Raw genomic sequence first — 15,322 nt, 5'->3', positions numbered from 1 at the left:
TATATTAACCCCCAAAATTTTATGAAAACTCAATAGTATAATCTGTAATAGGTTTTTTCGAAAATCCTAGCACACCATAAAACCTTTCCAAAACGTATCTCGTATATAGTGTGCTAACTAGTGGTATCATAATCGACCCAAATGCCCCTACATCACCCTACCCGAAGGCCTAATATATAAATCTTCAATCGACTCGAAGGCCCTTACATCACCTGACCCGAAGACCAATATAATATCTTCAATCGACCAGAAGGCCCCTACAACACCCGACCCGAAGGCCAATAATAATATCTTCAATCGACCCGAAGGCCTCTACATCACCCGACCCGAAGGCCAATAATAATATCATTACCCAAAGGCAAAACAGTAATCACTAGATACGCACAAAACATTGAATATAGTCTTTCTAAACATAAGCACATATATCTCAAAAGCCATCTTCATAGTATAAAGTTATACATCAGATACCCTACAAGAACATGGGTTCGATAGAGAATATGGTATTCCAAAATAAGCTCAGTATAGCATGATAATCAATTTCTCATAAAATGTTCACAAAACATATTCAGTAAATCATGCTTTTCATGTATGCATTTCTACTAATAAAACATGCATTTTAGAAGGGATCCACTCACATATACTTCATTGTCGAAGAGCCATGCAAACTAGCGAAGACGGAAATACCACAATAAATTGCCTCTAAGCACATAAAGGGTACAATTAATAAAACACTATTAAAACTATTGAATTTGGAAAAACGGATTCAGGACGTCGAATTATCCTAGTAAGGATCCTAGGTAAATTTCGTAAAAGTCAACACAAGAATATTCCTTGGAATGTTCCAGGAATATTCTTGGAAGGTTCCAGCCGGATTTGGGCTGGTGGGTTTGGGCCGAAAGGCTGCTAGGCCCGAAGGCCTGATTTCAAAGGGTTTTGGGTTAAAGGTTTCTAATGGGTTTGGGCTTGAAAGCCCGGCCCACAGATCTTTGGATTTCAGAAAAAAAAATCAAAATAAAAAGGTTAACGGGCCTAAAGCACGAGTCCTATACGGCCCAAAGGCCAAACTAAAAGGGATTTGGGTTAAAGTCTAATTGGGTTGGGTTTATAGGGTTTTGGGGTAAATGGGGTTTGGGTTTGCCACAAGGGCCGAAAGCCCAAGCTCAAACGGCCTGAAGGCCTGGGCTGTAGATTGGATCAGCCCGGTACAATTCTTGGGTCGCCGAAATCAACGGTAGAGAAAGCCGAATTTTTGCGCAAATCTCCCCGGCTTCCATTCTCATCCAAAACATCACCAGATTTAGTGATTTAAAAACCAAAATAAAGCTAGGGAAATAAGGATTCGAATCTTACCCTTAGTTTCCTCAACCGTGGCCCGATCTCACCGGAAAAAGGCGTGAAGTCGTCGGACCTCGCCGGAAAAGCTGGGAAATGGTTTTACTGAGTTGGTTTCTGTATAAAACTCACCCAAACACGTGTGTAAGCTCGAGATCGTACCAGAAATTAAAAAACTAAAATGAAACGACATGATACGGTCCTTACCCAAAGTCGGGGATACGAGGCTTGTCGAGAGATTCGTCGGGGACGACGGCTCTGCCGCGATGGTGAGTACTGAGTTGAGTAGTCGGGGTGATAGGGGTGAGTGACAATGATGAAGTTCAAGAGGGGTGGGGGAGAGGAGGCCCACATGGTGGTGGTTGGGTGTGTGCTGCTCGGAGGGAGGGAAAGAAAGACAAAGAGAGATAGTGAGGGAGACAGCTCGGGGGGAACATAAAGAGAGAAGAAGAGAGGGAGCTCAGGGAGACTGCCATGCGGCAGCTAGGAAGAGGCGACCGGGGACAAACAATTTAGGGGTGGGCTTCTTGGCACACCATTTAACACCAAAAACCAAATTTTAAACAAAAAGAACCTAACCAAAGTGAAATTACAAAAATACCCTTTTTGTTTCGTAAAATTCTGGGACAGGTTGTCACAAGTTGGACTCAAGGTATACCATGAGTCTTGTTTGGCTCACAATTCTCTTCGAAATCAACATATTAGACGCCCAACTCTAACACGAAAATAATTTTTGCTACCTTTTTTGTCGCCATATCAATTGAATGCGATATTTCTCAACTTTAATTCTTCTTTTCCAAAATTTAAAACATTTTATTTTCTTCATTTTTATTTGTTGGAATTGACCCGTATTTGATCCTACATCATCGATGAAAACATGCCAAAAATCATTCCACTTTTGTATCGGGTTAGGTAGAACAAGAACAGACAGATCAGGTAGAACAAGGGCCGACAGGGAAATAAGTTGTGCGATGTGCCATCTATCTACATTTAGCTACTTAAAACTCATCTTTGCGCTTGGGGCAATTGAAGCAGCTAATGACATCTATTGCTGGTTGAAAAGTACAAATAACTCGTATCCCTCTTTCCATCCTCAGAAAGTTAGCCATGGCTTCTCAACTGCTACTCTTTGTTTTCCTCATACCCTTTATTTTCTTGCTCTTGGTCAAACACAGAAAGAAAAGTATTGCTTCTCAAGCAAGAAGGCTGCCTCCTGGTCCTAGGAGGCTGCCTCTCATTGGCAACCTTCACAAACTCTCCAATGGCGGCTTACTCCATCACTCCCTTGAGCGCCTAGCTGCCAAATATGGAGATCTCATGTTTTTACAACTAGGCTCAGTATCCACTCTAGTGGTCTCCTCTTCTCATAAGGCAAAAGAGATCTTCAAAACTCATGACCTCGTTTTTTCGGGTAGGCCGGCCTTGTATACTTCAAAGAAGCTTAGTTATGACTGTGCTGATCTGATAATTTCTCCCTATGGGGAGTACTGGAGGGAGGTAAGGAAGATTGTGATCTTGGAACTGCTTAGTGCAAAGAGGGTTCAAATGTTTCAGTCTGTGAGGGATGAAGAGGTCAGACTTATGCTAGAATCTATCGCGCATTCTAAGGGTCCAGTCAATATCAGCGAACTCACACTTTTCTTGGCAAACAATGTTTTGTGTCGTTCGGCATTTGGTAAAAGTATGATGATGGACGAGATTGCAAAGAGCAGGATTCCTGAGTTGCTTGAAGAGACAAGGGCCCTGTTGGGAAGATTTTGCGCGTCAGACTTCCTACCGTGGATAAGTTGGCTAAACAACTTCAATGGCCTTGATCAAAAGTTGGAGAAGTGTTTTAAAGGCTTGGACAATCTCTACGACAGAGTGATTGAGGAACACCTTGATCCGAAAAGGCTTAAAACGGAGCATGAAGATCTTGTTGATGTACTCCTTCGAGTTCAGAATGATCCAAATCAAACAATCGCTCTCAGTAATGACCAAATTAAGGGTGTTCTAACCGTATGTTGCATTTTCTTTCTTCTTGCGTTTGAATATATGTTACTTTATTGTTATTATGATTTTCTTTTTCTTTTTTCGATACTTCAACAATATTTTGGTAGCTTAATATACATTGTGAGCTCATTGCCAAACAAATTAGGCTTTTGGAGTCCAATAGTTGTGTAACAATTTGAACTTAAGACTATTGTTGGTATGGTTTTATAGAATTAATTTAGCCAGCTTGGGAGACGGATAATAATTGTGAAACATTTTCTTGCAGGACATGTTTATTGCAGGGACTGATACTTCCACAGCCACACTGGTATGGACAATGACTGAATTGATTAGGAATCCCCGAATATTGAGGAAAGCACAAGACGAGGTGAGAGAAGTTTTGAAGGGAAAACGGAAGGTGGAAGAAAGTGATCTGTCCGAACTCGTCTACCTAAAGTTGGTCTTGAAGGAGAGTTTTAGACTACATCCACCGGCGCCATTACTAGTTCCAAGAGAAACCTTCGAGAGTTGCACAATTGAAGGGTACGAAATTCCTGCCAACACAATGGTGTTTGTGCATGCAAAAATGATTGGAAATGACCCGAAATGTTGGGAGAATCCGAAAGAATTCTTGCCTGAGAGATTCATAGACAGCTCAGTTGACTACAAAGGAAATCATTTTGAACTTTTACCATTTGGCACCGGGAGGAGGGGGTGTCCTGGTATCAACTTTGGTGTGAAGCTGATTGAACTTGCGCTAGCGAATCTGCTTTATTGTTTCGACTGGGAACTGCCTCACGGGGTGAGAAGAGAAGACTTGGACATGGAAGAGGCTGCTGGCATTACTGTTAGCAAGAAATTTCCTCTATTTCTAACTGCTCGACCTGCATATCCTTGACAAGCTATGTTGCACAATAAACAGGTCTCGTCTGCACGGTATAAAAATTCATTCGAAATGGTCCAGAACTCGCAAGTTATTCGAAAAATTAGTTGTCAATATTGTTATCATCAAGTCTAATAAATTTATGATATCACGAAAAGTTTTAAAGTCAATTTTTATTCCTTGAACCTCAAGTCTAGGAATTCGTATTGTTTAATTACTAAGTTCTGGCGTGTGAGAAATTAGCCTCCTGTCATGAATAAGACATGCATTGTATAATACAAGAACTCATTTCCTTTTTTTTGTACTTGCTTTGCATTGTTTCGTCTTCGTCATATAATTGTGAAATTCATGAACTTTCTGGAAAGTGTTCCAGGGTCGAATTCATTACCAAGGTCAAATTTCGGAATCCAGATCCATTGATCCTTTAACCCATGCCTATAAAACAGGGAGAAATAAGAGATTAATTCAAGAATAATAACAGAGAATACTACAGAAAAGGAAAAAAACACACATTAAGCTGTGTAACTTTCTGACATAATTGTATTCCGTAATTGCGGTAAAGCGTATGATATATTATATAATTGTTTAAAAATACTCTCGATGTAATAAAGATAATTCACTTTTATTTATTATCAGTATAAATTATTAAATGAGTTTCCATGCTAATTTGTTTTTAATGCAACCATATGAGCAAATTTTGGCTTTCAATCTCTTTTGTTGAGTATACGATTGTTAAGAATACTATGAATAAGGATATGGAAAAAATATTCGGCATAGTTTCGAGTGAGGTCTAAGATACGTCCTTGTTCGCCTTGAGGCCAGCTTGAAATAAGTTCGATTCGGATGTGACCAAACTTGTTTTTCTTCACCTACCTCTCACAATCCACTAATTTCCGGTTCTAGCCTGTTTTAGGCCTTTTCCACCACAATTGATTGGGACCAGATAAACAATTATCATATTATAAGAAAGAGCAAGAATTATATAGATCAAGTTTATCAGTACTGTAATATAATATTAAAATACGGTGAGAATTTTGCTTTTTTTTTTTTAATAAACGATAGATAGTTTATATAAAACTACGGAGAGAGATTCAGACAAAGGTTATAGGGTATAAAAGTAAATACTCTCAACTAACCGAGCTACAAGCTACTTATGTATAGTTTCTTGATATAGTGATATTAAAAATAGAGATTTAAGCTAAGCTATACAACATGAACGGGGAAATTTTGGAAAATAACCAATTTTAAAACCATGAATTGAATTTTAACCGAACTTTTTAATTTCCTATAATTCTAACCAAAAACCAATGTAAAAAGTCCTAATTGCCCTTTAGTAATACTAATCTTCCCTTCCCCTTTCCTTTGTCACAAGCTTGGGTCGCTAGAATTGTTACGATAGTTGGGCAGCAAATATTGATCGTAGTCCGGCAGCAGCCCTTTTCAATTTTTTTTCTGGGATCATTCTGCAATTAACTCACAATGGTTCATTCATGCAAATAACTCAACTATTAAAATAAAATAAAAAAAGAAACCAAGGGTTGAATTAGACTTGTACATGGTATTCACAATCTTTGATTCTTTGCACTCGACATCAGCTCGTCCTTTCACTTGGTGATGTTAAAATTCACATTTCACTTTTTTCGACCCGTGAAGCCCCCAGAAGAACATAGAGAAAAAAAATGAAAAGGAAGTGGGAAAAAAATGGTTCTATAAAGGATGAGAAAAGGGCTCTACTGGCCTAGGACCCGCGCTGGCTGCAAACTAAGAGCAGTTCCACCGGGGGTGGGAAAGGCCAGCACCCAGCCAAAAAACCAACCCGGCACCCAGTGAAACCACTCCAGCCAGCATTTTGATCGGCACCCAGTCCAAGCTGGTCTCCAGGCCAGCCCAAAATCGACAGAGGCGTGAGCCAACCCGTATGACGCCATGCTGACGCTAGCGTGACGTCGTGGGCCTTTTTTTTATTTTTTTTCTGCAATCTCCACTTGCACCCTCACCGCAATCTCCACCTCCATCACTCTCCGTCGCACCTCCGACGCCTCCTGATCCCTGGAACCCCATCTGATACACCCGTATGCCTTCTTCATCTACACCCCATCTCAAATCCCTCATTCCTCTTCCCGATTTCCACTCCGCCAATCCTGGGGCTCCGGTTGCTTCGCGCAAGGACCGCGTAGAGATAGCTCTCTCTGATTTGAAAACAAGAAGAAAGACCTGCTGGTCTTTCGATCCAAATGAAATCAGGTGCATAATCCGCTTCCTCATTTGAAGAAGAAAACATGGAGAAAAAGGGGAGAAAAAAAGAGTGGGGAGAGAGACAGTTGGTCGGAGAAATAAAGGGAGAAAGGACTGGAGAAGGAATGGAAGCAGTGGGAAGGAAACAAAAATGGTAGATCGTTCGAGAGAAAGGAAGAAAAAAGAACAAATAAATTAAATGATAAAATATTAATTGATATGAATAAAATAATATAATATTAGATGGGCTGGGTGCTAATGGATTTTTAGGAGTGGAAATGCTTTAGCCTATTATTGTACACCGAAATCTATTACTGTTCATTTGAGTGGATAAATGAGTTGGGTGTTGGCACAAAGTCTTTAGGGGTGGAATTGCTCTAAAGGAGAGGGGAAGAGAAGATAGTGAGGCTTAGTATTACGGATTGTGGAGAAATTAAAGGAGATTGCACATATGGCTGCTAGCTAACCCTTCACAATTAATGCAGCAGTAAGGAGGGTTATGGGAGGGCCTGCCATGTGGAGAAATTGAAGGAGATTGCACAGTTGGCTGCTGGCTAAACCTTTACAATTAATGCGGCAGTAAGGAGAGTTATAGGAGGGCCTGCCATGCAACTTGGTATCTAGTCGGTTGCATGGGTTCCATATTTGAATGGCATGCAAAACCACATGGAACAATGGGATAAAGGTGAAATTGTGGGATAGTGATGTGATGTGATGTGATTAGGATGATTATATCTAGGCAAAAGAGGTAGTAGGTTTCAGCCTATGAACATGATGATGGGATAAAGCCATCATTTTTTGCCAGATTAAATATTAAAGATTTGTGGCGTAAGGAGACTCAGGGATTACTCTTGGTAGTCGTGATACCAGAGATTATTCTCTAGTATCCGTGACACATCAGGAGTGTTGGAAATATGCCCTAAAACCAATCATATGATGATACTTTACGGACATTTCACAAAGTTAAACTAATGTAGTTTAAATGTAAAGGGCAAAGATTATTGTTTGAGCCGTCTCATATAAATGTTATATGCTTAAACGATAAGTCCAAGGAATATGTGATTGGAAGAATGCGATCTAAAAAAGTTAGATTCATGAGACCATTCTTTCGTTGACACATCCTAAACGTTCCTGATCATATGATTGTCAATTGGGCATTGACAGTCCGTTAAGATCAGTACGTGCTATGTCTTCTCTCAGGGAGAGTGACTAGTCTCGAGTCATTGGTGTGTGTGACATCAAGACAAGTACGTAGATCAATAGAGAATGAGTTCACTGAACACGATCAACGAAGAGTTCTCATATTCATGTCATATGAGAACTCATGGTTGGGATAATGCAAATTAGTCTTTTGACCTGAGGCATCACAGTTGTCTTGTGGTTAGGTCCTTAATCTTTGATTATGTCAAAGTCACTCCATCAGGAGGGTGTCCACGGCATCGTTGGGGTTAAGCCACTTAGCCATGGAGGCAAGTGAATGCGCAACAAGGGATCTCTAACCTTCAAACTGTTTGAGGGAGAATACTCTATGATATGATTAAGAATCTTTGGCCAAAGTATGAATGAGATTTAGGAATGTGTTCCAAATCACATTCAAGGTAATCATATAAGCACAAGACTCACATTGGATAGTAGACATGAATAAACTATCAAACCAAACAATGTGGTCAAGAGTATTGTATTAGAGAAAGACCGTATTGCATTTGTAATCCTAAAAATGAATAGGTTCTCCACCTCTTCTGATTAGCTTGGGTAACCATGACATGCTGCTAGGCGTCAACCATGGTTTGTGGAAGCCCTAAAAGTGTATTATCACTAACGGGAGAATTGAAAGTAAGTTTCAATTCACAATCGATTAGAAAGAGTTTTAATCGCCCACTGCCTTGCTAAAAGGAACCTAATGGATCATTCACCGAGTAAGGTAGAGTTTGAAGAAACAACGGAGATGAGTAAGAATAATTAAATGGTTTAATTATTTATCTAAGGCTAGGATTAATTAATATGTTAATTAATCAAACGAATAAGTTCGTTAAAGACCTCGGGTTAGTTTTGGGCCACAAGGCCCAATGGGATTTGAATGTCAAGCCCATTAACTCAAGTTGTATGACAACTTGAATAAACAAAGGGCTTGAAAGCCCAATAAACCCTATAGGCCGGCCATGTTAGAAGAATAGGGCTTTTGGTCCATTTGGTCACTTATTTGAAGGGACTATATAAAGGACTTTATAGCCTAAAATTCATTAAGGGTTGTTTTTGGGGAAAGGATGAGAACACAAGCTCTCCTTTCTCTCTAAAATTTCGGCCACCTTGGAGGGATCATCTAGCAATCAAACTCCTCCAAGGTCACTCATTTCTTCTTCATTATGCCTTGGTGATGAATCATTAGAGATTCTCAATTTTGGGAACTTTGGAGAAACCTTTTTCATCCATCCAAATCCATAGATCTAAGATGCAAGGAATGAAAGCCCTCTCTTTGGGTGATTAGCCTTTGTTTAAATACAAAGAGTAATCTACAAAGGTATATATTTCAACTTACTTTGTTTTGAGTTGATTATTGGTTCACCATTTTACTAGGCTTTGAACATTCATGGGTAATGTTTTGTTTCTAAGTGCATGCTAGCATGATTCCGCCTTTAATTTGTTAATTGCATGCTAATGATGTTGCTTAAATGAACATGTCATCTTCCAAAATAATCCTTCAAGTGGTATCAGAGCCTAGGCCTAGTTTATGGTGGATCCTTTTGGGTTTTGTGATTTTTCATATTTTGTGATTTAAGTGTTGTAAATGTTACAAGCTTTGTTCTTGCTTTGAATATAAATTTTGCTTGAAAATTTAACATCTCAAATGTTGTAGATGTATTTCATTAAAGCATGAATATCGAAATACTCAATTCTTTCTTCTTCCCCAAAGATGATACCAGATGCCTGGAGTACAGATGACCCAGGAGGAAACAGCACAACAAATACATGTGCTGATTCATTCACCGCTTCTTCAAAAGCAAAGGTATCTCATATCATCAAGGTCAAAAGCAAAAGTATCTCATATCATGCTCTTTCCCTGTCTTTTTCTTTGTCCTTGTTCTTACTCGCATGGCAAAGTAAAAGAAGCAATCAGCCGGCACTTGGAGTCAGTCTTCCGATCTGGAGCCAACTGCCTGGAATCTATTCCTGATTGCTTACCTAGCGTTGCTCTCGAGTAGTCATCTTCAACGGTTGATACACTTCCAGAGAAGGGACCACTTCTGCAAAGGGGAGCGAGTAAGGCAAGTGAAAATGATACATTGAAGCATGTGGAGACAAACTTAGGCTGAGTTATCCTCCAACCCTTTTCAATACGAATTGGAAAGATTGAACAAAGAAACAGACCAAAGGAGTAAGCTCAGACCTTCGGAGGAGACCAAAAGAACCATCCTGCTGCCCAGTTCAAGAAGTAGCACAAAGGAAAATCAACGATGGGCAGAAACCAGTTCAAGAGTAAGCCTGTGGAATCACAAAGATCAAAGCCTCAATGCAATTACCAAGGAGAAGATGAAATTTACACTCTATAACCAGATTTGCGTCTCTAAACTCTTCTCTTTGTTAATTACATTATGCCATGTTTAATATGTTTAGTTGCTTTTTGTGTGTTTACTTATGTTTTGTGTGAATCTATGCTTAAAACATTGAGGACAATGTTTGATTTAAGTGTGTGGGGGGGGGGGGGGGGTAACTAAACTAAAGTGTTTTGATGCAAATTCGTAGGATTTTATCACCCATAACTTCTAATGTTGTTCCTTGCTGTTTTAAGGTGTTTTTAAGTTGTTTTAGAGTGTTTTAGTGTGTTTTGTTTTATAATTCGAAAATCCCATAAAAATTTGAAAAATTGTTTTGAAAAACCCAAAAAGAGTTGTTTTAAGAGTCGTTTTTGTGTGTTTGTGTCTTAGGGTACCTTCCAACACAATGATAAGGATTTGGTTTATAATTGCATGACGGTTAGAAAGAGTTATAAACATAGAGAAAAGTTTGATTTACTCTTGGTATATGCTTGGTTATGGTTATAATGTATGACTTCACATGCAATCATAAAAGAAAAAAAAATTCGTTTTTGTAACATGCTTGAAGGAAGGAACTCAAACAAACGCTACAACCCTGAGAGACTTGAGCCTATAACGTTCTTTGGAGAGTATAATCTGTGATTTCTTGTTTTCTAAAGTCGTTGCATGATCTCATTATTCTTTGCTTGGTTACTACTTAGAAGGCGTTTCATCATATAGTTCCAAATGCTAGAACTCATGCCCATTTCATTCAAAGCATGTTATTGATTTGCATAACACATATTCAAGAAGAAGTTGTGTAGTGACCACCACCATAGCCAAATAGCCTTACTTCCCATACTTCGTATATGTTGTAAGTTTTAACCCCGTTGAGCCTCGTTTTGCCTTTATTCCTTGTTTACCCACATCACCCCTTACCTAGCTTAGAGTAGGACTTTCCCATACCCTTGTTCTTAAAGTTTAGTGAGCATGACTTAAATGAATTCCTTTTGAGTTACATTATGCAAGAAAATGAGTGTGGGGGAGTAAAAGTTTGTTCTTACGTTTATATGTATGTTTTGAGATTTAAAAGAAAAAGAAGAAAAAAAAAAAAAGGAGTGAAAATAAGTAAGAATGAACTCACGAGCGTTGATGGTTGAAGAAAGGGTCCAAAAAGTTGAATATGGCCCTAAGTTTTGTGTGATTTTCCCTTGGGTGTTCAAAGTTGACTTCTGCGTTCTTAAGGGAATTCTAAGTGCCTAATTCAATACTTTGCTCACTATTGCTTTAAGAATGTTTGTTTATCCTTCACCTTTCATTGTTAGCCAATACCCTAGCCCCGTTACTACCCTTTGACTTCTATATTGAGTGTTATGTATTTCAATTGTGGAGTTTGAACTTGGTATGAGCTTATGGTGTCACTAGTTCTCGCGTCTAAGTAGTAGCATTCCATTCATGAGATCATATCTAAACATGCTTATTAACTCCAGAAAATGCTTTCCTTATTATAACATATGTGAGTGTTCGTCTACATGTTTACATCAATCTTCTCACATATACCTAGTGTAGGGTGTGTAGTCAGAAAATCTGTGTGAAAAACGAGAGTACATCTAGTAAGAAATTGAGGGAATTCTCTAAAGGCATGTTACTACATTTGAAATGTGTTTTAATTGCTTAATTGTGAACTAGTATGTGGTGACTATGATTAAGAATGTACTTAAGTGTAAAGATGGCTCAAATCTGTGAGAATAATGATTTTTAACTTGTCATGTGCATTGGAAGTCCCTGATACGATTGTTGGAAGGTGTAGGTTGTGTTTTGTTCTTTTTGTTTTGTTTTTCTGTTTTGCTCGAGGACTAGCAAAAGCTAAGTGTGGGGGTATTTGATAGGAGCATATTTATGCGACTTAAATGGCTTGTTCTCGTACATTTACGTTATGTTTCTTTAGTTATTTTAGTACTTTAAGCTATTTTCGTGTGTTTGTAGGTCCAAAGGGCTAAAGGAGCAAAAAGATGCATTTTGGAGACTTTTGGAGCACTTTTGGGCTAAGGACGGATAGCTTATGCTTGAAGCCAAAGTGTTGGACGAAATTGAAGACCTAATTGGAGCCAAAGTGTTGGAACCTTGTTCTCTTTAGTTTTAGGACATTTAAACCTTTCCTAATCCCAATCATGCCATGCATAACACACATCCATTCTAACACATTGTCATTGCACATGCATTTCCTTCATTAGTTAACCCACATGCACTTATCACTTATCATCACCACATATCATATCACTTAATCACTTATCACTTATCATCACCACTTAACCACTTATCATATCATAACCACATATCATATCACTTATCACTTATCACTTAACATATCATCCACCTACTTCACCTACAACATCCACCTACTTCACCTACAACATCCACTTCACCTACAACATCCACCTACTTCACCTACAACATCCACTTCACCTACAACATCCACCTACTTCACCTACAACATCCACCTACTTCACCTACAAATGACATAGCCATATGTTCCCTCCACTACTCCTATAAATACCCTTGCATTCATTCATTCATGGACATCTCATTTTCATACACAACACACCACAAACATATCCCTTTCTCTCTTAGCCGTGAGTCTCCCTTAGAATCCAAAAACCATCTTTCCATTTCCATCACTCCTCACTCCATTCCACACTTCCATTCCCCTAAACCAACTATCCTTAGACCTTATGCTACAATAAAGAGGAAGAGAAGAGGGCCTAAACGTTCATACAATTCACGTTTGAGTTGTTGGAATGTTTACGCGTTTCTTTGATTTCAATGTTTAAATTCAATTCTCTTTGTTTTGTAATATGAGGAATGGAAGAGAAGAGTGCCTAAACGTTCATACAATTCAAGTTTGAGTTGTTGGAATGTTTAGGTGTTTCTTTGATTTCAAAGTTATGAGGAACTAAACCCCTTTTTGGCTAGGGGTGATTTCAATACCATGATTATTTATGTGATATGAATTGATGAATTCCGGTTATGAACTCTTGATTCGTGAATGCAATTGGCTTAACTATTTGATGATTAACTTATTTGTGTTTGTTGATTGAGGGTCGACACTTAATTAGCATGCATAAATATGAGGCTAAAGTTTAAGGAGGTTTCACATAATCGTTACTAACCTATACTTGAAAGTAGTAAAGGTCGCTTGTCACGATCGCGTTAAGTTTAATTCTTAGCATGAGTAACATGATGTCATAGTTGCAAATGCTTTGTCAATGCTTATGGTTTTCATTATTCTTAATGATCTTCGATTGTATCTCTATTATGATGACATGTAGGGAACTTTTGAGAATGTTTTGGGTTGTCGAATGATGACATCCAATCCAATAATATAAGGAAAATCTGAGGGTTAACTAGTGATGTCACGGTTAATTTGGGGCATTGTCGTTCATAATTCAATGAAGGAATAACTGGAAATTGATTCATATGCATAAATATCATGTGTAGAGAAAGAACCCTTAGCTAGCTTCCCATCCATTCATTTCCGTCAAATCCATATTTACAATTTGTTTTGTTTCCAAGTATTCATTTTAGTTTAAATTCGTCCAAATCCAATTCCCCCCTATTTCGTTGAAGTCTTAGTCTTAATCTTTCTTATTTTTAGTTTTGCTTTCTTCGAGCATTAAATAGTGTTTTATATTGTGTTTTTATGTTTTTAAGTCAATTTAGAAGGTTTTAGCAAGCCCTCCTAATCCCCGGTCTAGAACGATCCCTCACTTATCCATTCTACTACAATTGTCAAACGAGGGTTTAATTTGAGTGTCAAGTAAATCTCGCATCAAATTTTGGCGCCGTTGCCGGGGATTAGCAACTTTGCTAATCCCTTGGTTCTTTTCTTTTTTTTTTTTTTTTTTGGTTTAGTTGTTTTCGTTTTAGTTTCTAACTTAGTGTTGTTTTCTTTGTTTGTTGTTACTTTTGATATTTGATTTAGTTCTATTTCTTTGATTTTAGGTACTAGAGAAGTAAGATATGGATTTTGCTAGCATTCAAGCTCAATTGGCAAATCTTACTTCTAAATTGTTGTCGTATGCCGAAAGGACCACAATGCAGAGTGTCCCTACATTTGGTGCTTCATATAGGCAAGGATTTCAAGCCAATCAATGTCCACAAAGAGATTGGAGGGATCATTCAAACTCTATATGGTGGGAAGATCAACAAGTTCAACGTGAAGCATATTGGCAACCATATGAGGAGTTCTATTCAAGACCTATGCAGCCACCACAACTTCATATGCAATATGCTCAATTAAATTCAAGTTCGCCAATAGATTATATTCAAATTCTTAATGAAATAAATTCTTTGGCGCAGGGGTCACAAAATCAAGCCAAGGAGGCTCAACAAGAAGCATATTGGCAACCATATGAGGAGTTCAATACAACACCTATGCAGCCACCACAACCTCCCCCACAACAATTCCAATCAAGTTCAAGTATGTCCATGGATAATGATAAAAATTTTCAATTACTAACCTCTTTGACGCAGGACGAACAAAATCAAGACAAGAAGTTGGGTAAATTGGACGAGCAATTTGGGCAGATTATGGAGTTCATGAAACAAATTCAAGAGCAAAGTGAACTCTCCAACTCAACTATTGAAAACTCGAAGGAAGATTTTGAAATCCATAATGCTATCACTTTGGGAAGTGCTATGGAGGTTGGAGCTGACCTAAAAATGTCCAAACATAGCCTAGAAGTGGATGAAGAGCTGCTAATTGAGGAGGAGGAAGAAGACATGCACACGGCAAGGGTAGAACAACCCTTGCCGCAGCCCCCTAAGCCCTCTAAACCACCCACCACCAGTAAGGACGTCCCAATTCCATGTTATTCTGATGTTATTCCACCCAATGTCCCTTTTCCTAGCAGGTTTTTGATTCCCAACCAAGAAGAGAGTAAAAAGGACATCGTGGAAGCCTTCCCAAAGGAGCAAAATGCTATTCAAATTCTTGGTGCAACACAGCAAGTTTTAGATGGTGTTGAATTCTTCAAAGGACTTTGTACACCAAGAAGAATGATTCAAGAGAAGGTAGTGGCTGGAGAAGATGTAGAAGGCATCAAAAAGGACATATTTGAAACCACAATTCCCAAGGAAGTTGGATTTTATGACACGGGACAAATCATAACTTTCGGAGGGGTGTTTATTCTAGAGTTCATTTTGGAGCACACAGGTAAGCCGCATCCCCGAATTTCAATTTTCTTTTATACTAACATGTGGTTAATGATTCAGGCACCCAATCTGGAATTTAAACTATTACCGGATCATTTCAAGTATCACCGCCCATTCAAAGATAAATTCCATGCCGTTTGATTTTATTTATGTGTAAAAAAAAAAAAAAAAAAAA

The 15,322-nt window shown here is 38.5% G+C and overlaps 1 protein-coding gene across 1 annotated transcript; it reads left to right on the top strand.

Annotated features, from left to right (window-relative positions):
* Window positions 1-2,439: 2,439 nt before the first annotated feature.
* Window positions 2,440-4,201, top strand: LOC137709894 (cytochrome P450 71A9-like). Its single transcript, XM_068448874.1, has 2 exons — window positions 2,440-3,330; window positions 3,590-4,201. The coding sequence occupies exons 1-2, from the start codon at window positions 2,440-2,442 to the stop codon at window positions 4,199-4,201; spliced, it is 1,503 nt and encodes a 500-aa protein (XP_068304975.1).
* Window positions 4,202-15,322: the final 11,121 nt, after the last annotated feature.

Source organism: Pyrus communis, chromosome 12 (assembly GCF_963583255.1).
Source record: "Pyrus communis chromosome 12, drPyrComm1.1, whole genome shotgun sequence".
NCBI classification, from domain to species: domain Eukaryota; kingdom Viridiplantae; phylum Streptophyta; class Magnoliopsida; order Rosales; family Rosaceae; genus Pyrus; species Pyrus communis.
This window is presented reverse-complemented; position numbering and strand designations above follow the sequence as displayed.